At 37.2% G+C, this 23764-nt stretch overlaps 1 protein-coding gene across 3 annotated transcripts in view; it reads left to right on the plus strand.

Annotated features, from left to right (window-relative positions):
• The first annotated feature begins 1652 nt into the window (after nucleotides 1–1652).
• The window catches only part of HNRNPR (heterogeneous nuclear ribonucleoprotein R), a 29413-nt gene continuing 7301 nt past the window's right edge, over nucleotides 1653–23764 (plus strand). The window contains exons 1-8 of one of the 3 annotated variants that reach the window (XM_087820165.1): nucleotides 1653–1783; nucleotides 4981–5149; nucleotides 7403–7521; nucleotides 8128–8235; nucleotides 11005–11118; nucleotides 15932–16108; nucleotides 17656–17791; nucleotides 20438–20643. In XM_087820165.1, coding sequence (XP_087676291.1) covers nucleotides 4993–5149; nucleotides 7403–7521; nucleotides 8128–8235; nucleotides 11005–11118; nucleotides 15932–16108; nucleotides 17656–17791; nucleotides 20438–20643 — 1017 coding nt within the window. In that variant the 5' untranslated portion in view covers nucleotides 1653–1783; nucleotides 4981–4992. The remainder of the gene's footprint in view (nucleotides 1784–4980; nucleotides 5150–7402; nucleotides 7522–8127; nucleotides 8236–11004; nucleotides 11119–15931; nucleotides 16109–17655; nucleotides 17792–20437; nucleotides 20644–23764) is intronic. The other 2 variants (XM_016214611.2, XM_016214613.2) reach the window with 2 other exon arrangements.

The raw sequence follows: 23764 nt of genomic DNA on the forward strand, positions 1-23764 counted from the left end.
GATGTCCAACTGAAATTCAGCATTTCCCCCCATTGAGAATGTAGGCAACAAACCACAATAGAATTATCAGTACCTTTCACTGGCAACAGAAATCCCAGACATTTTCGTATCACATTTTAGTTATGGATTTCTTGAAATATCTTAGTTGCTATAAAATTTTGGTAGTTATTTGACCCACTGCAAGATCTTGACATTTCATGTGTTAATAACAAAAAACAGATTACTATATCATAAATTTGTTTTAAATATGTACTTTCTATGTATTTCAACATAAAGTCTCTTGTAATAAAGTATTTTATTCTAAAACCTAGAAGAGGTCCATAGCTTTTACCAGACAGGTCAAATGGCACAAAATCGGTTAAGAATCCTTGAGCTAGAGGCTAAAAAATTTTACACTCCAAGATCTCTTCCTTTTACCATGTCCTTTCTAGACTCTGTTCCTAAATTTGTATTCATCATTTTATATCCTTTTTCTTACAGATCCTGGCATTTGTCTAAGTTTCACACCTCTTAATACAAAACTTGGATCTACCGAGACATTTAGCTCAGTAGTGGGCACCTAGATTTTCAATAATTAATTTCTGGTTGGGTCTGGGAAGTTTAAATGATACTCGAGTGTATCTGGAAATGCTGCAGAGCGGCGCTTACCCTCCCTCCCTAAGAAGGGTGGGGCGTTGGAGGCTGGGGTTAGAACCAGGAGCGAAGGACCGGCTCCACCGAGGTGAGCTTGAGGGCTGTGGGATGAAATAGGTCTGGGCTAAGGCGAGGACTGGGAACAAACTAGTCGGGGTGGAGGGTGAGAAACAGGCTGAGCGATTGCGGGAATTAGCCTCCTTCGGGGATTAGCCCTTTTCCCAGCATGGGAACGACTTCATCGATGCATCTGTCTGTCCCATCTACTTTACAAGTACTAATTGGCTCCACACCCTGTGGAAAAAAGTCCCTGCTCTATCATCTGTGTGTAGCATTGCTTCTGAGTCTTGCCCACTGGAGCGATTTCTCTCACGTTCTGAGCTGCTCCCAGCGACGTGTGCACGGGACCCCGTGAGACAGAAGGGCAGTGTTCCGATCGTTCCACGGGAGATTTTCCACACGAAACTCCCCAGACGAACAGCCAAAAATCATCCTCCAGCCGCGGTCCAACCAGAGTCTAAAAGACGACCTGAAGGGAGGCCCGACCGCGTGGCGGTGGGCGTGGCGGGGCGGGCGGCGGCGCCGCCAGGGGGGCATCGGGACGCTGCGGCACCGGCGAGGAGGCGGGAGGGCCGCGGCGGAGCGGGCCGGCGTGGGCCGTAGGGGGCGGGGCTCCGGAGGCGGCCACGAGGCGCGAGGCCTAGGTTTTCCACCTCGCGTCGGCGGCAGGCGAGAAGGGAGGAGCCTCGGCCCCCAAGGCCTGCTGCCCCGCAGACTCGCCCCTACCCCCGGCTTCACCACAGACCCCTTTGTGTTCCTGCCCCCGCCCCGGAGGCGCCACAGCCAGCAGCGCTGAGTTCCCTCATTGGCTCAGCCGGCGGCTTTATCGATTGGCTCCCGAGTCGTCTAGCGTGGTACTCCTCTTCTCGCTCCCATTGGATGCGTGAGCTGCCTCTCAGGCTATGGAGCGAAGTGATTGCCCGGCAACTCGGAGTCCCTGGAAGCAGTTCCGGGAAACCCCGCGTGCTGCCGGGATCGCAGCTCTGTCCATGACGGGGGGAGGGGGTGGCGCGCGCGCCATTTCTAGTCGTTTTCAAAGCGCCTCGCGCTGATTCTCACGGGCCTGGCCGCCGGCCCCTGCTCTTCCCGGGTGAGTCTCGCCCAGGCTCGTGGGGGGAGGGGCCGGGAGCCCCGATTCGACCCGACCCCGGCTCGGCGCCTGGTCCCCAGTTGCGTTTTCGCACCGAGGCCCGGGGGTGGGGGTGGGGATGGGTTGGGGGCGGCTTCTGCTTGGTCCCGCCGCACAGCTGAGGGCCTAGCCCCGCCGAGGCGCCTCCTCTCCCTCGCTCATTCTCCCCCGGCCCCTCCAACCTCCGGCCCACGGTCCGGCCCGCCGGGCGCCCTCCGGCGGTAGACAGTGCTTTTCCCGCCTCCGCCCGCCGCTCCACGCGGCCGGCCCGCCGGCGGCCTGAGGCGCCCGCAGCCCCATCGTTCCTCCCTGCCGGGGCCGCCTCGCTCCCGACTCTGCCGGCCTCGCCGCGAGCGGGGTGTGTTGCTAGTCCCGACGGGCGTGAGGGGGTGGGGTGGGCACAGGGCGGGATGCAAACCCCGGGTTGCTGGAGCCCAGAGAAAACTTTTGTGGGGAGCAGACGCCGAATGGCCGATGTGTGTAGGAAGCCTCCCCGCTGTTCTGCATGCTGCGAGCCGAGATTTGAAGGAAAAAATGACTAGTAGAGGCCGCGAAACTTAGGCTTCCCGCGGCGCCTGAGACTTAATGCTAAGAACCTTAGGCGCGCTAAATTGCAAAGGCGATTCTTTTTCATAAACAGCAGTAAGCGTATTGCCAACATTTACAACTTAGCAGCCACGGGGTTCTTGAAAGGTCCAGTCCTTTCACACTGCCTGTCTGAGATTTTGCTGTCTCTCCAGAGGCTGAATTGATGTCTCACGAGTCAGTCAGAGGATAAGGGCTTGACACTCTTAAACCGTGAGATAACCGTTAGTTTTCATTGCCTTGATTCTTTTACAACCCGTCTCTTAATGTGAAGAATTTGCAGAGAGATGCTTAGAAAAAGTCAGGGAGGTGCTAGTGCTGACTTCCCAAATCTCCCAGCAGCCCTTATTTAAATCTCAATGAAATTTCTACTTTTTACAAAAATGCTTAGGTCAAATGACTCCAGTCACATTAGTATATTTGCTGCATCAGAAATATGGTTTGGCTGTGTGGCTTTGTGTTGAATTGACACAAGAGTTTTAAGTGGTCTCATGTGACCTAAAAGTCTTTTTAAAAAAAAATAAAAAAATGAGCATATTGTATTTGGCTTGAAGACAGATTTTTTCCTTGATCTGAAAGGTTTTATTTTCTAGAGTCTAATTAATGATTTTACATTTTCTGGTTGAAGTTTACGATTTTGTGTGTGTGAAAATTTCAACCAATTTCCGGATCAACTTGCAGAGAGCCTTTGCAATAAAGTAGTAGTCATTAATATTTCTCTCTTGTCCTTAATATGCAACTTGTCTTTTTGCTTTACATATACTTTAAAAAAACATACCACCTTAGCAGATGTTCATTGAACTTTTCTGTTAAAAATTTGCTCTTTCTGTGACTAATAGTATTTCCAGCTGCAATACTATAAGGGTCTTGTGATACTGAGAAAGTCTGAGTTCTGATCTTATTACGGTCGTATTTGGGGGTGGGGGAGCATGGGAAAATAGAACTGTGTGTTCTCAAAGAGACTTTGGACTTTAGGATGCATCTTTCTAGAAATAGGTTGTTACTAATCGGTAAACGTGTTCATCTTACACTATCAGTTTTTTTGATCAAAAGTGTGCCAGTTTTGAATGTTAACAAAAACATTAAAAAAATGTGCCACTTCATCAGAATTTGAGGCTTGCTTTGAGAAACATTTATCAACCCAGAATCTGCCTGTATAATTAGTGGGCTATCAATTCTTAATGATTTGTAATCATAAGAAGTCATGATATTATCTCATTTCAGAGTACCCCTTTCTGCATTTTCCTCTCTTCCTACTCTATTACCTCCTTCCTCGCAGTCTTCCTCCCTTTTTCATTAACTTCAACTAAATATTAGTGGACTTCGAAATGAAAAAGAAGTTGTTTTAAGTCTGAAAACAGCACCTGGTGCATTTGCACAGTGTTTGATAAGCAATCTGGAAGTGTGGTTATCTTATGAGTTACAGTGCTTTTTAGGAAACTTGTATTTTTTTTATAGGTGGCTAGGTATCTTGAGTTTCATCAAGAAAAGTAGGCTTTTTCTTGAGATCCACCTTCATTTTCTTTATTTCAGTATTTGTTGCAATGTCTATTCTGCTGCTTATTATCTTCATCACATTGTAATTTCACCACAGACAAATGCACTTTAATTCTCTGTCTTTTGAGGCAGTACAGAGACTGGCCTTGTATGGTTTTACTATTTAATCTCTTCAGTGAGTTGGTTCATTTCAACATTACATACAGGTTGAACGTACAAAATGATTTGGGTAGTTTAATCTGAGACAGCTGACTTAAGTTTATCCTAGTTAAGTAATGCTTGTTGAAACTATTTGGAAGAAGTTAGTTGTCCATTCTTTATTATGTTTTTGCAGCTTTATTTTTACTGATGTGAAAAATTCAATATGTACCCATGATTATTTTTCTATAAAGCAACCTCTGCTATAGCTCACTTTGTATTTTATGTGGACTTAAAACAATCTTTTAGCTTTAAAACTTGGTCATTTTTTCTTTTAAATCTGTGAATGGGAATAGCAAATTAATTTTAGAGCAAAAAATGTCAAGTTGTGTTTTTTGTTTGTTTTATGTGAGGTGGAGAAAACCCAAACCACCAGTGTGTTGAATTAGAGACAGCAGGGCATTTGTCTCACACCTATCTTGGATTTGAAGCAGAGCTAGGAAAATTTGAATGTTCTTAAACCTTGATTAAGTGGTGTGTGGGTGTTCATTATGTTTTTAAACCAAACTTTATAAAACGGTATAAGAATTGAGTGCTGAGGGGCTTTTTAGGATTTTCTGGTGATTTGTTGATATACTTGTCAGGACACAACAGCTGCTTTTGTTAATCAGTGATTCTACCTTAAGTAAATTTAAGCCTTTATTTAACCTAGTGTACATGAAGTTCCTTAAAGATCTAATGCTTCCATGTACATTTTCAATGGTTTTTACAGGATTGTTATTGCAAATTTAGGTCAGATACATCACAAAAGGCATAAAATATTATTTTGATAGAGGTTATTAGCAGCATGTATACAAATTAGTTTAGATAAATCATGCATTGTCCTACAAACTAGTTATTTTTGGCTTAATGTAATATAGCTCCTGAATTTTTTCCAGCAGCATAATAAAATGGCTAATCAGGTGAATGGTAATGCGGTACAGTTAAAAGAAGAGGAAGAACCAATGGATACTTCCAGTGTAACTCACACAGAACACTACAAGACACTGATAGAGGCAGGCCTCCCACAGAAGGTGGCAGAAAGACTTGATGAAATATTTCAGACAGGTATAATATGCATTTCTTGTTTCTGACTGGTTATGAAAGTGAGGGCAAACCACTTTGAATTTTAAGGTTAAATAATACCTATTGTTTCTGATCTATGTAGAGCTGAATGTTACTTTCCCTTCATTGAGGGCATATTGGGTTTGACTTTGATATTCTTACCTCATTATTTTGAAGCCTTAGTGTTGAATATGTAGTCTTAGTTGTTTCAGAACAGTGCATCAATTTGTCTCAGATTTACCACCAATTAAAATGTATGTTTCAGCATACCAAATTTTTTTTTTCCTTAATTTAAATTAGTCATCATATTGCTTTTACTTTTCTACTTTTAGCTTCTTAAAGTGATTGTTAAATCAGCTTAGGTCTGATTAGGTGGCATAATAAGAGGACTGGTTAGACTATTGTCTGAAATGATAATAAATGTCAGACTCCTTGAGAGTTTGTGCCTGTCTAGTTCTATTAGACAGAAATTCACATCTCTCAGTAATATGGAAGTGTTTGGTTTGTAACAGCTGCTTTTTTAAATCTAGAAGTCCCAAGGTTAAGTACTTAAGCAAATTTGAACATCTTAATATGGTTGGTTGTAAGTGGTTTGAAGTTTTAAAAAGGGAGAGAAATATTTACCCTTAGAGAGTGTTGTTCATAAATAAATGTGTCCTCCCCCTTTGGGGCCATGGATGGAAACTTTCTTCCTTAGTGTTTTGTGTGCCTATCCAGATTTTGGGAGAGAGAATTGAATTGTCTCACAAATGTGTCTTAAGTAACATAGTGACATATATTGGGTTTTTTTGTCCTTAAAATTTATTTTAAGTATGAAAAGCTCAGGATAATTTCATACATTAAAATGATGCCTAAAAATTACTCCTGAGTGATGGTCCCATTTGAAAAATCTGTCCTAAGGAACTTTCTGTGACTTTCTGCCATAGAGAATTGGCAGTGATCTGCTTAGAGATGCTCTCTTGTAGAGTGTTTGGTTATGATAAAAGGCTGATGGTTTAAGTGTAGGGTTGGATTGATAGAATGGATTGATGGGTGTCCTGAGGTGTGGCTTTGGGTGGTGATATGGAATATTCAAGTAAGGAAACTCCAATTATTTAGACATGCTCATTTTGAGCTTTTAAAACAAATCATGGCAACATTTTTTTAAAGGTAGCTTTGCAAGTGGCATTACATTTATTTAAAATATATTTACTGTATGGAATAAAGTTATTTTTTGCTTTATTAAATGGAGTCACTTTTGATGTTAGTTCATATGGACTTGGGGGTTTTAATCTGCCAAATATTTCCATTTTACATAGGATCAATTCTGAAATATATTCCTTACACATATATGGAGAGAAATATAACACTTAACAGACTTAATTTTATAATTATATTTTAAACTTAGTGGATGTTCTGTGTGCAGTTAAATATACTACATATACAGAATGCAGCGTATATTTTCTGTATTGTTTACTTGTAAGTCCATAGTGAAGTACTTAATGCCATTTGAAAAAAAATTGTCATTGTTGAACAGTGTTGTGAATGCCACAGCATCTTTTAAATCTCAACCTGACACTTCAGAAGAATAAGAAATGCCTTAAAATATGACTTTCAGAATTGACCAACCAAGCTGCACTTGCATTTGTAGAAGAGCTTAAAGTTCTGCCTTTCCACATTCTGACTGCAGCAAAGTAGATGCTTTGATAAACAATGTGTGTTTTCATGTTATCGTTGGTGCTAAGGAAGAGCCTTTGATACTTTTTGGAGAGCGGAAAGAATGACTTAGTAAAAGTGGTTCTTTCTTATTTTAACCCCCACCTTTTGTGTGGTTAGCAACAACTACAACGGTCCATATAATTTGAAGATTGATCCTTGGAAAATACAGTGTGTTCTTACCACTGTAACATAAACCAGAATTTGTTGTATTAATAATGCTTATTAATCTGTAGTACAGTGTGTACATCAGATTTAACTTCCAAGACTTAAACCTTCTGAGCATTGGGAAGTGGGGTTAGGATTTTTATATTTTTTGTGGGATATGGGGATTGAAATTCATGTTTCTAGTTATTGACATTTTATCTTTTATTTTCATATTTGTACTCTTGAGCTTTCTACATACTATTTGTATAGCTGCCTGTATGCATATAGTTAAATGAAAATGTAATTTGTTAGTGATAGTACTGAATGTAGTTGTTCTTCATTAAACATTGATAGCACAGTTCAGATTATACCTTTTGTTGCAATAATGTTACCCCCTTTCAATTTAATTTGTAGGATTGGTAGCTTATGTGGATCTTGATGAAAGAGCAATTGATGCTCTCAGGGAATTTAATGAAGAAGGAGCTCTGTCTGTACTACAACAGTTCAAGGAAAGTGACTTATCACATGTTCAGGTAAGGCTATTACGCAGAAATGTCTTTGAGCAACTAATGACCTGAAATTATTTTACTATTGCTTTTTTTTCCTGTGGAGTAGTGGTATTTTTTTGTTTGTGATTACCTCTGCTTCTTTTAAAAAATTAGTTTAAGGGGGGAAAAAACACCTCCTTGTGGCAAAGAGTTTTCAGAAACGCAAGTATAAAGTAAAAATATACCCCCACTCCTTTGTTTGCAGTAAGTTACTTTAAAAACTTAAAATCAAAGTTTGCTAATTGTTAATAGTTTTTTACATGTTTAAATTACTCAGATTTTTAAATATTTGGATCATTTAATCTTGTTTTGTTATCTTGAAGGGAAATAATATAGGTGGGAGAAGTAGTTTCAGAACATCTGGCAAAGATAGGCCAGATGTATTTAGATATCAACAAGTGGAAGGCTGTCTTGCTGCTTTTCTGCTCCATTCTCTGGCACATAGTAACCACTCAGCAAATATTTATTGAGTGAATAAATGAGTAAATGTTTTGATAAAATTCTGGTCTTCTGAAGTTAAATTTCATTATGTATTGGACCCTTCAACGATTCCTGGTAATTGTTTTGCATTGAATTATTTGCCTATTCTAGAACAAAAGTGCATTTTTATGTGGAGTTATGAAGACCTACAGGCAAAGGGAGAAACAGGGGAGCAAGGTGCAAGAGTCTACAAAGGGACCTGATGAAGCAAAGATCAAGGTAAAACTTGACTTGGTGATAAAATAAAATTTAATGATGAGATCTCATGCTTCTTATTTCCTAGAAACAGTTCTTATAGTTCCACTTTAAAAAAAAATAGTGTTTAGAAATGAAATAATTTAGGGGAAGATACATAAGAATTTTGGAGGCAAACATTTAATTGTATGTTTGGTGAAAAACACTGATTCAGACTTACCCTCATTCCTTGTTCTTTGGGCTATGAATGATATGTATTTATTGACACTTCTAAAATAGGTTTTTGGATCAATCCAGTCATGTCTCTGGTTCATTTTCTTTCCAAGCACTTTGTTTCTTTTCTCTTGGTAAAAAGGTGTTTTTAGAACTGCTTTCTTCCTCTTGAATTTTCATTTACGTCATTTTATTTATAAACTGGGAATAGTAATAGTGCCTACCTCACAGAGTTGTGAGAATTAAAGGAGTTAAGATATGGAAAGTGCTTAGAATAATACCTGGAATGTAGCAAAAACTATATAACTATGAGCCATTATTATTACTATTATTTTATATAGATAAACTACTATGAAAGGTAAATATAGGGCAGTTAGTGAAAGACCAGTGAACCTAATTCCTTAGTTAAATGGGTATTGATCTTTTGCTGTAGTGATAGACTTTTCAATATGAAATAGTTATTTAATGTTGAAGTTGTTCAGTTTTATGTAAATAGGAAGTATAAATTGTAGTTTCTGCCATATAATTAGCTTTTATAGAGCTCCTTTGTACCTTTATCCCCTTACCTATAAAATGACATAATTCCATTCTTACATTTTAAAAATGATTAAATATGTGAAAATTCTATTTGATGTAATAGTTGGTTTTTTTTAAAAAAATTACCGTTCTTTTTTTTTTTTTTAATCCTCACCCGAGGATGTTTTTCCATTGCTTTTCAGAGAGAGTGGAAGGGAGAGAGGGAGAGACAGAGAGGGAAACATCGATGTGAGAGAGACACATCGATTGGTTGCCTCCCGCTGTACCTGGACCGGGGGTGGGGATGGAGCCTGCAACCGAGGTATGTGCACTTGGCTGGAATCAAACCTGGGACCCTTCAGGCCACGGGCCGATGCTCTAACCACTGAGCCAAACTGGTTAGGGCCTACTATTCATTGAATAGGCCTTTATTATTGCACTAAAACTGACTATTTGCTCTTAGCAAGGTGTATGCTGTATATGTAATATATGTATATTACATTATGCAAGTACCATCATGTGTAAATATGTAATGTACGTATTATGTATGTTTTATATATTACATGTATTTCTATGTTTGAAAGGAGAGCAGTTCTGTTTGAGTCAAAGGTAAAAAATTGGAAGGTCTAAGGTAACTGGTATCCCAGGGTTTCTCCAAAAATATTTTTGAAAAGCACTAAACTTGGGGATATTCTAAAATTCCTTGTTGCCCTGACATTGTATAATTTTAAAAACCTGAAGTGTAAAACTCCTATTTCTAGGTAGATTGCATTTCTTTTTCCCCCCATGGTGTCTTTGTTCTGTAGGCGTTTCATATAAGCACAATCTTTGAGGGCAAGGACATGCATTTTTTTCCTGTGATTCCCTTTAGTACCTAATATAATGTGAGGAAGGTTGGAAATTAGGAAACATGAGTTTTTTGAAACCTGAGTATATTGATTTGGTAATTGCCAAATATTTTGAGTCTGTGCTATATGAAAAATTGACTGGTTCTTACAGAGCTTAAGGTATAACAAGAGTGGAATACAAATTGAAAGGACCAAACAAAACAGGTTAAATTATTTGAGTACAATAGAAAGAGTAGGAAGATGTCAGAAACAGTAAATGGGATAAGGTGCATAAGAGGTAGGACTTTTGATTTTCTTTTTTTTTTAAATGTTTTTATTGATTTTTAGAGGGGAAGGGAGAGGGAGAAGGGAGAGATAGAAACATCGATCGGCTGCTTCCTGCATGCCCCTTACTGGGAATTGAGCCCACAACCCGGGCATGTGCCCTTACCGGGAATGGAACCAGCAACCTCTTGGTGCATGGGTCCACAATCAACCACTGAGCAAAGCCGGCCAAGCAGACTTGATTTTTTAAGTATAGAGAACACTTTATTTGCAAAGCATAACTGGTAGATTATATATAATTATGGCATATAAAGGGAACAAGAAAGTAAAGAAGTCTAATTGAAGTAGAGGGTGTGCAAAATGAGGTACTGTGGTACGTCATTGGTAGCCTGGGATCAGCTTATGTTGAATTTTTAATAATCCTTGCCCCCTATTTCTATTCTCCTAACAAAAAAGTGGTGTGTCCGTAGAGATTTAATTTCCCTATAACACTTTCCATTAAATGTATGGAAAGGCGAAGTAAAGTAAAGTGGTAGTAATATGTGTAAGAGGAACCAGTGTGAATTTTGACTTTTTTTTTTTTTTTAACCTACTTATAAAATACATAGCCTAGCCCGGCCAGGCGTGGCTCAGCGATTGAGCGTTGACCTAGGATCCAGGCAATCGGGGTTCAATTCCCGGTCAGGGCACATACCTGGGTTGCGAACTTGATTTCCAGTCGGCGTGCAAGAGGCAGCCGATCAATGACTCTCTCATCATTGATGTTTCTCTCTCTCCCTCCCTCTCTCCTTTCCTCTCTCTGAAATCAGTAAAGATATATTTAAAATAAAAGAAAGAAAGAAAATAAAATACATAGCCTAACAAGTTGGAGTGCCTTTTGGAAAATATTAATATATTGATTTGTGTGTGATATTTAATATTCAAGTATAAACAGATGTATAATTATCTTTAGGCCTTGCTTGAGAGGACTGGTTATACTCTGGATGTAACCACAGGACAGAGGAAGTATGGTGGCCCTCCACCAGACAGTGTGTACTCTGGCATGCAACCAGGGATTGGAACAGAAGTAAGTGTTCTTCAGCTGTTTGTCAAAATCTTTCCAGTTTGTAGATTATTATTTCGACTTTGTGACTGAACAGACATCACCATTTAATGTAACTTTTTACATCTATATCAGAACTAATTCTAGTATTGTCTGTATAGAGAATGGAGTTCATATCCACAGGTCTCTGTTTCTTGAACTTCTTTTAAACATTATTACAATTAATATTCTATTTGCATTATTAAAAGGGCTCTAAGCATTTTTATTTTCCATGATACCTGAGTCAGCTACATATAATTGTTTGGAGTCTCTTAAAAAAGTAAATTACTGTCCTGGCCGGGTTGTTCAGTTGGTTGGAGTGTGGTCTGGATGCGCCAAGGTTGTGGGTTCCATCACTGAGGTGCATACAGGAATCAACCAGTGAATGCATGGGGAGGTGGAGCAACAAATTGATGTTTCTCTCTCTCTTTTCCTCCCTCCCTCCCTCTCCCCCTTCCTCTCTCTCTAAAATCAATAAATACAAATTAAAAAAAAAAACAAATTATTTAATGTTATATAATAATTGATAGAGTTGGAATTGGGACTCGAAGCATCTGTGTTCCTTGTAGGAACAAATGTCATTGAAACATATTGTACAAGTGAATAATAACTTGGCCCCCTCCCCTTTTTTTCTACTTTTGTCCTCTCCTTAACCCCTCCATTATCCTTCATCTTTAACATTCTGCTTATGTAGTGAACCCTTTCAAATCTACATTTATATTTTTAAACAATATAAAAATAGTTCAACTTTCTTACTTGGACTTCTACAGCATATGTATTTATTTCTAATGGTTTTAAATTTTGTTCTTAGTAGTGGGATTTTTTTTATGTTAAATCCTCCATATAAAATGATTAAAATGGAATTGCTCTTTTATCTTTTCTTTGTTCTTGAGGCAGCCTGGAACAAGTTCCAAGAGGGAGTACACTTTGAAAAAGTTATCTATATTATACCATTCAGCATGTGATATCCGTGTTAGTGTTTACCAATTATTACATTGATCTTAGTCATATTTCTTCAACTAGTTATAAAATCCTTAGGAGTAAAAATTAAGTCTATATAATACTGTTATGTTCTTCACAATGCTCAATGCAGCCTGGTGTAAATTAAATTGGTTGTATATATTTCATAATTATAGAAATGAACTTTTTTGCCCATTAGATTGGTTTCATTAATGGAGACTTGTTTTATCTTTGCTTTACATGGATAAGGAAGAGTTTGCTAGTATTCTAAGATATCACTCAAAGCATTTGAGCAATTGAATAGGAAACTATTTTGTGTATCCAGTTAGAAACAAATAACTGGTATGCTAATTGTAAAATATGTATCTTTCTCTTTTATTGCATTACTTATTTAGGAGAAAGATGCATTTTCCTACATATTAGATATCATTACATACAGTAAATATTGTAGCAAAATCCCTATATGAGATCACCAGCCTAAGCTACTCCTGTCAAGGAATTTGTAAAGTTTTGGAGTCCTCCTATAAATTTAGATTTCATGAGATTTGACCTATACTTGTTAAAAATTAAAGTTTTGGACAATTATAAAAATTGGTGGATTTTTTTCCCCCCAATTACAGTTGACAGTCAATATTTTATATTAGGTATACAGGAAAAAAATAGGTTTTTAAATAGGTTTTTAATATATTGAGTTGCTGGTGGATTTTTGATGCTGTGAGGATTAGTGTTTTTGTTCTTTTATGTTTCATTAGTGTCATTAAAATTTTTTAGCTCTTAATTGAGGAAGTTGAAATTATGGTCATTGCCTGAGACTTGACAGTATTAAAATTTAGTTATTGGAAGACTATGTGGTTTTATCTTTGGGTAAAGTCTACTGTAAATTAATCCTTTAAATAAGACATTGTTACTAAGCATTTCCTGAACTGAGAAATATACAAGAATGATAGGTATTCATTTTGGAATGTATTTTTTAGTGCGTCTTGGCCCTCAGACCTAGTCTGGTTATAGTGTCTTTATATTCAGCTGCTATTGTAAAACTGGTTTGGGAATCAAATTCTGTTTTGTTTCCGTTGGCTAAAATGTAATATCTGTGGGAATCGTGGCGATATAATAAGTTCTTAATTTTTTTGTTTCGTTTTTTTTTAATGTTTTTATTGATTTTTTTTTTTTTTTAGAGAGAGAGGAAGGGAGAGGGATAGAGAGATAGAAACATCGATGAGAGAGAAACATCATCGATCGGCTGCCTCCTGTGCGCCCCCCACTGGGGATCGAATCCGATTCCTGACCAGGAATCGAACTGGTGACCTCTTGGTTCCTGGGTCGACGCTCAACCGCTGAGCCACACCGGCCGGGCAAGTTCTTAATTATTTAAAGTGCATAAGCACTTATGTTCTATTTAGGAATTCAGAGGAAATGGCAGATTGAGATCTAATTCTTTGACTTATTACTAATGGAAGTGTTACAGAACCAGTAACAGAAACCTAAAAGTATATGACTTTGTAGCACCTGAATTGAATTATATATAAAGAAAAGCTGCTGTGTTTGCAAAACAGCAAATAGGAGCTGGATAATGAAACAACCCCGTAGGTACTCAAAAGACTTTGTTGAGCTGCCTGCTTGCTTCTGTTGATTGCTTCCGTAGCTTCAAAGGACTTCCTCTATTACTGTTAAAGTATTTGATGGATAGATAATAGACAGCCAAAGCTTTTTCCAAGACTTGATGCCAAGTGAGTAAAAGAATAACTGTTATGGTATTTGTCATTTTCTGTTGGTTCTGGATTGGGGGTGGAAGATTACTTGCACACAACTGAGTGCTTACTTTGAACAGCTCAGAGGGAGTCCAAAAGACTTAGGGACCAACCAATTAATAAAAGGAAAACGTTTCTATTTCATTTTAGTTAATTAAAAATGGAACTTAAAAGAAGTGATGCGTAATTTGTTGTTGTTTTTAATCTTCACTTGAGGATATGTTTTTGTTGATTTTAGAGAGAGAGGAAGGTGGGGGAGAAACATCAATTGGTTGCCTCCCATACTTGCCCCGACTGGGGGTTGAACCAAGATCAGTTTAACTTAGGACATTAAAAATGCTTAAAAAGGCTACAACTGAACAGTATTCAAAAACGTGCCCTGGCTGGGTGGCTTGGTTGGAGTGTTGTCCTGTACACCAAAAGGTTGCAGGTTCGATTCCCAGCCAGGGCACAAATCCAGCCTGTGGTTTTGGTCCCCAGAGTCCGGGTACCTACGAGAGGCAATGTTTTTCTCTCACGTCAGTTTCTCTCTCTCTCTCTTTCTTCCCCTTCCTCTCTCTAAAAATCAATAGAAGAAATGAGAACTTTGTCAGTATAAAAAAATTTTTTTTAATGCTTTTTAAAAGTAATATCAATTATCCTTGTGTATTTCTTATCTTGGGACACCTTTTATCAGTAGCTGTTTTTAGTGCCATGCACTGTTAATGAATGTTTGTTTATAGAGTTGATAATACAAGTTTGGTATAGTTGAAGCTAGTGAGAAGTGATCAGATTCTGGACATGTTGAAGGTCGATCTAACTATTTATTGATAGATTGGATATGGAGATTTGAGAGAAAGGAGCCAAGGATTACTTCATGGCTTCTGTCCTGAGCACCTGGGAGGATGGAGTTGCCATTATTGAAATGAGGAAGGCTGTATTGAAGAGCAAATTAGCAGGATTGAAAGATAGTTCAGTTCTGGGTATGTTATGAGTTAGATGTTAGACCTCCAAGTCTAGCTGTTGTATGATCAGTTGCTTATATGAGTCTGGAATTCAGGGGAGAGTTTTGGCTGAAGATTTTAAATGTGGAGAGACATAATTATTTACCAGATGACCTTAAAATGACATTTAGTGACTGAGGATTGGAGATTTTAAGGAGATAGAATTCGAATAGCTGTTGTGTGAGAATCATGCTCTAGATTCAGTAGAAGACCTAAAGTTTCGCCCGACAGCAGTGAAGGTGAATCAGTTTTTTGGGAAGGATTATGTTACAATAATACAACTGTTATAGAGCTTAACATCAGAAACTTAATATCCAGTATAATTTTGACATCTTTTGGATTGCTGTTACTACTTCATTAATCAGGTTATTTTTCAGAATATGAAATGTTGATGTAGAAGAGTTTCACTAGAAAATTGGTCTCATGCAAACACTGATTTACTCTTTAAGACTGTGAATTACAAAAGTTTTTACATAAAAGATTGTTTTTGATGTTGTTGCCATGGTAGAAACTTGAAGAAAATTACTGTATGATAATAAATACTGAGGATTTCTGATTATTTAATTCTAAGTTATCATTGTATATTATAACTTAATCCTGTTTAATTTTAATTAATATAGAACATTTGATCTTTATATGGTGAATTTTTTATATACCTTAAAATGTAATATTCTGATAAAGAGATGGATTGAAACCCTGGAGTTTTAAATAATAAAAATTTTAGAGTTGAGAAAACTTGAGGAAGAGCACATTAATCTTTTATTCAATTATTATTTTTATAAAAATGCAGACATATTTCCATGAAGATACATACTTGCCCTTTATTCTGTTTTTGTGAGGAAAAGAAATTATAAATATTCAACTTTTAGTATACATTTTGCACTCTTATTAATCAGTTTCCATTTTTTAATATAGAATATTGTTCTATGTTGATGACCCTAAAGTCATTATAATAAAAATTAGAGTTAGTTTCACAAGATTCAGATTATCCCCATTCCTCCTTAACCATCTTTGTGTCCCCACCCCCTTAAAGAAAAGGCAGTTAGGCTTTATAGGTCTAAAATCAAATGTTTACATTAGAATTCTAATACATAGGTTTTATTTCAGGTCTTTGTAGGTAAAATACCAAGAGATTTATATGAGGATGAATTGGTGCCCCTTTTTGAAAAGGCTGGTCCCATTTGGGATCTACGTCTTATGATGGATCCACTGTCTGGTCAGAACAGAGGGTATGCATTTATCACCTTCTGTGGAAAGGAAGCTGCACAGGAAGCTGTTAAACTGGTATGTGATAACAAAACAGATACCTACTGTCTAGCAAGTCATTATTTGAGAGAATTACATTAGTTAAAAATGTTTGCAGTTAACATTGTTTTATTTTCTTTAGTTTTTGCTTTGAATGTTTTTATATTGACTGAGCTGGTATGTGGCCTTTGATCTGTATTTCCTGATTATAAAAGTAAAAAAGAAATGAAAATACCCAAGAATTAATGTGTTAGAGAAAGTCTCCCATAATTCTAAAAAGTTATTAGAGTACCTAAAGTTTAATTTGAATATTTGGTTTCTGCAGTTCTTTTTATTTTAGGCAGAAAGGATGTCAATTCTTGCTGTTAAGCTTTATGGTAGGATTCTTCAAATGTGATGAAGGCTTAGGGAGGGTACTGTCACAAGTTCAGGAAATGGTTCTGAATTGGTTTTGTTTTGTTTTGTCACAGCCTAATCATACAATTTATTTTCTTAGTATTTTCTTCTTTTCTATATTTTTGTTTCCAGATTATTCAGTCTTCTCTGTCTTTAATCTTTCTCTTTTTTGCTATTTTTATAACCAGTCTTCTATTAACTACCTTTTTAGGGCCTTTTACTCTTTGTACTTATTTATGAGTAGTAGTAGTAACTAAGTTCTGCAGATTAAGTATATCTTCACTCCTGCTGTATTAAGATAAAGCCATCTCAGTAACTTAACAGTATTGTTTTTTGGCATAATCTTTTGCCAGATATTATAAGGCCTCACCTAGTCTAGTTCTTGTCCTTCTAGAACAGTAACCTGTTTCACCAAGGCTTTTGTCTCATTAGTTGCTTCTAAATTAGTTCCACTTCTGGCTTGACCCAGATTTTAGTCTTTATTATGGATGTTTCCTTACAGTTTGTTTATTTAATATTGAGAAGTTTTCAAAGCTTTATTTCTATGGTTTGGTAACATATGGATGATTTCATTTAATAATGTGTTTTAGTAAATAAATGGGTGAGTAATGTTGAAGCATGAGAAGCTAAAGTTTATCAAGGAAACCATCATACAGTGATTTAAATAAAACATTTTTCATAGCTATCATTTTATGTAATTTTGAAACTATTGTGTTTGATAACACAGTTTAAAACTATATATTTAGAATTCTGTGGGTGTAGAATGTGAAGTTCTTCTAAATATATTTTGCATTGATTAAACATAGTTGTTGCTCTTTATATATAATTATTTTGCCAATGGCTTGTCTCTATCTAATTTCATTTCCAAGGTACTTTTTCTGAAAAATCTATGGGAAAAGTTTTTAGATAGATAAAATCAAAATATGAATAAGGTAGTTTTAAAAATAAAGTGAGAATAATTTTGAGTCATTTATAATATGGAGGAACAGTGAAGGCTAACAGAACCAAACTAAAATGAGAGGCTGACTGTAACAAGTTTAAAATACACATATTATGGCAAGCCTGAGGGAACTCTTTGAGTTCATGAAGCAGGGAGTGTTTGACCTTAAATTGTTGCATTTTTTAGATTGAGATCAGTTGTCCTGAGTTCGGGGTGGTTGTGGGGTGTCTGGCTCTTTTCTTCCTTGCAGTGTGACAGCTATGAAATCCGCCCTGGTAAACACCTCGGAGTGTGCATTTCCGTGGCAAACAACAGGCTTTTTGTTGGATCAATTCCGAAGAATAAGACTAAAGAAAACATTTTGGAAGAATTCAGTAAAGTCACAGGTAAAACAAAAATGTACTTAGAAGTTAATTTTGGGAAATTTGTGGTATTGTTTATAAGTGCAAAAGTAGGAGATGTATATTAATCTAAGAGTTTAAATGTCTATTCAGCATCTAAATTGCCTCCTTTCTGCTTTATAGTGGTTTAGACTAAGCAAGTTCCCTCATATCCTTAATATCTTGGAATGTTTCCTTCACTTTACCTTAATTGAACCTTGGCTTTTGCCAGAGCTTTTGCCCTGTTGTCTTCAAGTGAAGGCTTTTCCCTTCTGACATTCAGTGAACTGTAGGGTCTAAGGGGATGAAAATTATTGTCCTCTTCCTGTTGCCTCATCTAGATCATATTTTTCAAAATTTTAAATTCTAAATTCGTGGAATTGATTGAGAAGTACATTTTATTTCAGCGGTCTGTATACATTTATATATAACTGAAACAAAATTTAATGAAAGCATATTTTTAGTGTTATACATGATTTAGTCTGATATTTCTTATTCCATTTCACTTTTTAAAATGCTGATAGAGATCTTAAAGGCTAGCTGCTATTTAAAGAAACAGTTTTAGACTATTATTTCCCCTTAAAAACACTACTATTCCTTTACATTTTTGTCATCCAGGTATACTGTCCTTTCCCCTTCCTTCATTCTGTCATCTATTGCTCTTCTGGTTTTAATTTGAGTCTTTTATTAATTGAAGATTGCTCCTGGCTTACAGCCTTCCTCTTTTGCCCTAAATTGACTTACTCTTAGTACTTTAACCATACATGAACCATCCAATACCCTAGCCTGCTAGTTTTAGGACCACCTCATCTCCAGTCCTTTACTTCAGCTCTCCCACATCCAGGTCGCATTCTGGATCTTGTTGCCACAAATCCTTGCCACTCTGGAATTTTGTACTCTAGCATCCCACATTGTAACCACTGCTACTATTCATCATAATTCTGTTGGTTAGGTACCCCTAATGGCACAGTTCTTTGCCCTCATCAGTTTATTACCTACCAACTTCTTTCTGGCTTTATATCCATTTATTCATTCTTTCAGCAAGTGTTATCCAGTGCTATTAAGTGTTGATATTGTGCTGTATGCTAAGATACAGTGGTGAATAAGAGAGATCTGTTCTCTGCCCTGTAGAGCTTACATTCTGGGAAAGAGAGAAGACCAAAAAATAAATAAGTAAATAAATATTTACACATTGTGGTAAGCCCTGTGAAGAAGGAAAGAAAGGCTATTTAACTAGAGAATAGCTGCTGTCCCCACTTGATGGTTATGGCAGGCTTTTGTGATAAGGCGACATTTCATCCAAGACATGAAGAATGAGGAGCATGGAGCATACAAAGCCATTCCAAGAGAATAGCGCATGCCAGTGTTCTAAGGAAAGAAAGAACTTGGTGTATTCAAGTACTACAAGGCCAGTGTTTTTAAAAGGTAGAATTATATGAAAAGAAGTAAGTGGGACTTTTGTAGACCATTTAAGGAGTTTGGATTTTAGTGTATGTATAATGAGAAGGTATTTGAAGGTCTCAAGCAGGGAATAACATCAGTTTTATGTTTACAGAATATTCTACTGCTATATATGGATAATATATGGGTAATGGCTTAGAAGGTGGTAAAGAGTAGAAGCTTTCCTAATGTTCAGATAGAAGATTGAGCAGTGGAGATACATAAAGTAGATTGGTTTGGGATTGGATAGGGGAGATGAAGTAAGGGAGGAAATCAAGAATGAGTCCTTAATTTCTGGCTTGAGAAACCCAGGAGATGGTACTGTATTAAATAGGAAAGTCTAGAGAAGACAGTTTTGGGGAGTGGTGGTGCAATTTGGGACCTGTTAAATTTGAAATGCCTTTAAGTCTGGACTAGAAATAAAATCTAAGCATTCTTATGGATGTAGATAGTATTTGAAAGTAGGAACTAGCTGGTATTACCTAGAACATACATGGAAAGATGAAGGCACAAGACAGAGCAGAGGTACACCAGTATTTAGCAATTATTTTCATTCTTGCTAAAACTAACTTTTTAAAAAAGATACGTTTTTTTTGTTTTTAGAGAGAGAGGAAGGAAGAGGGATAAAGAGATAGAAACATCAATGAGAGAGAGACCAATCGGCTGCCTCCTGCACACCCCCTACCAGGGATCGAGCCTGAAATCCAGACATGTGACCTGACTGGAAATCGAACTGGGGACCTGGTGGTTCATGGGTTGATGCTCAGCCACTGAGCAATACCAGCCAGGCTCAAAACTTTTAGGTTAGCTCCAAGGATTCTTTTTTGTCATGGTTGTTGAATCTTAGTTCTCTTGTATTTATATCAATAATTTGATTTTAAACTTCCTTGGTAGTGTTTTCATAAATTATAAGGTCATGTTACATCAAACACTGTAAAACATTGTAGAATGTTATATGTCAAAATGCTGTAGTAGTTGGTTGTTTATGGCTGTATCTTTACGACCCCTAAAATTAAAAGGGAACATAAAAATACTGTCCCAGACCTCATACCTAATAATACTGATTTAATTGTCTACTAGGTAGGCAGTGAATCATTTTGAGGCTTCTTCAGTTTTGTTTTTGTTTTTTTTGGCAAGTGGATGTAGGTCTGCCTAATCAGTAGATGTGTGGTGGATGCTTTTGGCTTATATATCTGGCTGTTGGTTTAACAGAGGGTTTGGTGGACGTTATTCTCTATCATCAACCCGATGACAAAAAGAAGAATCGGGGGTTCTGCTTCCTTGAATATGAGGATCACAAGTCAGCAGCACAAGCCAGACGCCGGCTGATGAGTGGAAAAGTAAAAGTATGGGGAAATGTAGTTACAGTTGAATGGGCTGATCCTGTGGAAGAACCAGATCCAGAAGTCATGGCTAAGGTAAATGCAACTGTTTGGGATGGTGGTGTGGTCATCATTTAAATTTTATACTCAGAATGAAGCTCAGATTTTTTTGAGTTTTTTAATAAAGACAAATTATAGCTCTTGATCTTAACTATTTAGGCAAGGACCTACTTTAACACCAAACTTAACAGCCTGTCTTGGTATCCAGGAATTTCCATTAACCATTCCTTTTCCTGCATATTAAACGTGTAAAAGGAACTGAAATGAAATCCCTTCCATTAAGTAGGTTTATACACACTGAGAATTTGTTTAGTGTTAGGCATTATGAGGAATACAGAGGCTTAAAAAGAAAGAAGGCAAGGTCTTACTGAGAAAAGAGAGAGGTGAAGTGTAGGAGATTATGATTTATGATCTTCATTGACCATACAGTGACTTTTATTAAATGGCCATGAATTTTTTTAAATTTTTTTTTAGATTTATAGCTATTCTTTTTCTTTTACTTTAAAAAGTTTTTCTTTTTTTAATTATCAAGGTTAGGGTTAAGGTATTGTTCCTGTGAAGAAAGGCAAAGTTATCATGTTTGCTGGTATGGTAGTGGCAAAATATGTATGGCAGGTCCTATAAAGGGACCATGTTTTCCTCCTATGTCCTCTCCTTGCTTTGCCAAGATCTTTGCCTGGTAACTGATGGTGCCATGAATCCTCATTCTTAGTGAGCCCTGAGATTGAAGGGACACATTAGAGTTGCATCTCTGCCACTTTTAGTGAGTTTTTGAGTATTTTGGTATATGTCTTTTCCCTTAGGGAAACAGCAACTCTGGATGGTCATAAATTATGATTGGATTCTTCTAGATGAGAAGTCTTTGCCTCTGGGTTCTGAGGCGGCATTTCTCACTCTGATTAGTTTGGAGGAGAGCCCCAGTTTCTATTAGTATGGTAAAAAAAAAATTTTTTAATATATTTTTATTGCTTTTAGAGAGAGGAAAGGAGAGGGGGAGAGAGAGATAGAAACATCAATGATGAGAGAGTTGTCATTGATCGGCTGCCTCCTACATGCCCCTGACTGGGGATCAAGCCAGCAACCTGGGCATGTGCCCTGATGAGGAATCGAACCTTGGTATCCTGGATCCTAGGTCGATGCTTAACTGCTGAGCCACGCCGGCTGGACAGTATGGTAAAATTTTTGTAGGCAAGAAGTATTTGTGTTAAGCAGAGACGATCCATTGAGAAAACCAGAGAGGCTCTCAGATGTGCTGCTCAGTATCTTTTTAGCATATTCCTTGAGTAGATGGTGTCAAGGAAAGGGATTGAGAATTTAAATAGCTCTGATTTTTATTTTTTATTTTTTACTAGCTTGATTTCAATTTCACTTGTTCTAATTACAGTTGTGTTGTGGGGCAAACTTACTGAATTTGGATGTGATATATTTTATTAGGATTGGATAAATATCTTCAGACTCCTTACAACTTTGAATCTACCTTGTAGAAACTGAGTGTAGCCTGTATTGCTTATCCTATAAAAACATTTTAAATAGTATCATAGATATATTACACATTATAAGAGGGGAATCAAATCCCCAGAAAATCTAAAGTATAGCTTCTTATTTGCTTATTAATCACTTTTCACATAACCTCTGGTAACCTTTCAGATTAAAATTTATCCTAAATCTTTTTATAGGGTTAGAAAACCTCAAGATTTTATTCTAGTAACCATTCTTCCTGCATCAGAGACAAATTTCAGAGTGAATTTTTATAATCTTGTACAATACTGGTTGAATAAACTTGATTGAATAATCCTGACTTCTTTATTGTTTTCTACTGAGGGGAAGTTTACACAATAGACTAAAGCTTCTGCTCTTACTTCACTCTATCAGTATTACAATTTATTGAGGAACTTTTGCCAAGTTGGGTCAGTTTTAAAATTAAACAGAACCTAAGCACCTAAGTATATCTTCTTTAACACAATTTTAACAGGAATTTTTTATATAGTATGTTATGGTTTCATCTTAGAAAAAAAATGGTCCATGTTGAGTTAAAAGAAAAATCAGTGGAGGCCTGTCTGATGTAGTTATACTTCAGTATTGACAACATTGAGATAAATAAAGGGGATAAAGGTAGAGGTGGAAAATGTTCAGTTTTTTTCACTCATTGAATTAAGATCTTCTCCCCAAATCCTTTTTATTCATAGAGCTCTCAACCTCAGGCAACAATTTGTTCAGTGGTTATATTCATTTTTTTGTTTGAATAAGTAATATATTTCCTTAGCTCAGAAATCAGAGTTTTATAGAAAGGTATAGACAGAGAAGTCCCGCTTCCACCCCTAGCCCCAGCTGCCATATCTACCTCGGTCCCTAAAGGCATCCGGTTTCAGCAGTCTCTGATTGATCCTTCAGTGTTTCCATGGGCCAATACGAGTATATATTCTTTCTTTTCCTGCTGCTTAAACAAGTGGTTGCTGGTAATATACTGTTTTCACTGATTTATATTTGTTTTATTTAGCACTCTATTTCATAAGCTCTAAAGGAAGGTATACCATTATTATATGTACCACAAAGAAATTATAAAAGGTTGCCAATTAAACTGTGACACAGTGCTTGCCTGTCACCTTGACTGTAAGTTGGATCCCTGCTTCAGAAATCAAAAAAAGTCTCACCAACAGTGTATCCTGGCAATCTCTCCATGTCAGCTCTTAGAGCTCTTCCTCATTTTTTGTGCGGGTTACATGATACTCCATTCAGTGGAAGTACCGTAGTATAGTCAACCAGCTGGACATTGGTTCGTTTCTAGTCTTTTGGATTTGTAGTTCTGTAATGAATAAGCTTGTGTCATGTCAGTTGACACAGTGCAGATATATCTGTAGAGTAGATTCTCAGGGATAGAATTGTGGGCCATCAGGTAAATGCATCTGTTTTTGTAAGATGACCATATTCTCACCTTTGGTATGTGGGCCGGACTGTTTCACCCTCCTATCAGCGAGATACAAGGGCTTATTGTTTCCTTATCCTTGTCGAGGAATAGTGTGCGGTCAAACTTCTGGATTTTGCCAGGTTTCTCAAAGCCCTTAAGGTTTTTCTTCTCTTCCTATGCTGAGTTTAAGTTTTTACTATGTTTAAGGGTCATCTGTATGTGTTTTTGTATGAACCATATAATCACGGATCT

This window comes from Miniopterus natalensis, chromosome 9 (assembly GCF_054644295.1).
Source record: "Miniopterus natalensis isolate mMinNat1 chromosome 9, mMinNat1.hap1, whole genome shotgun sequence".
NCBI classification, from domain to species: Eukaryota; Metazoa; Chordata; class Mammalia; order Chiroptera; family Miniopteridae; genus Miniopterus; species Miniopterus natalensis.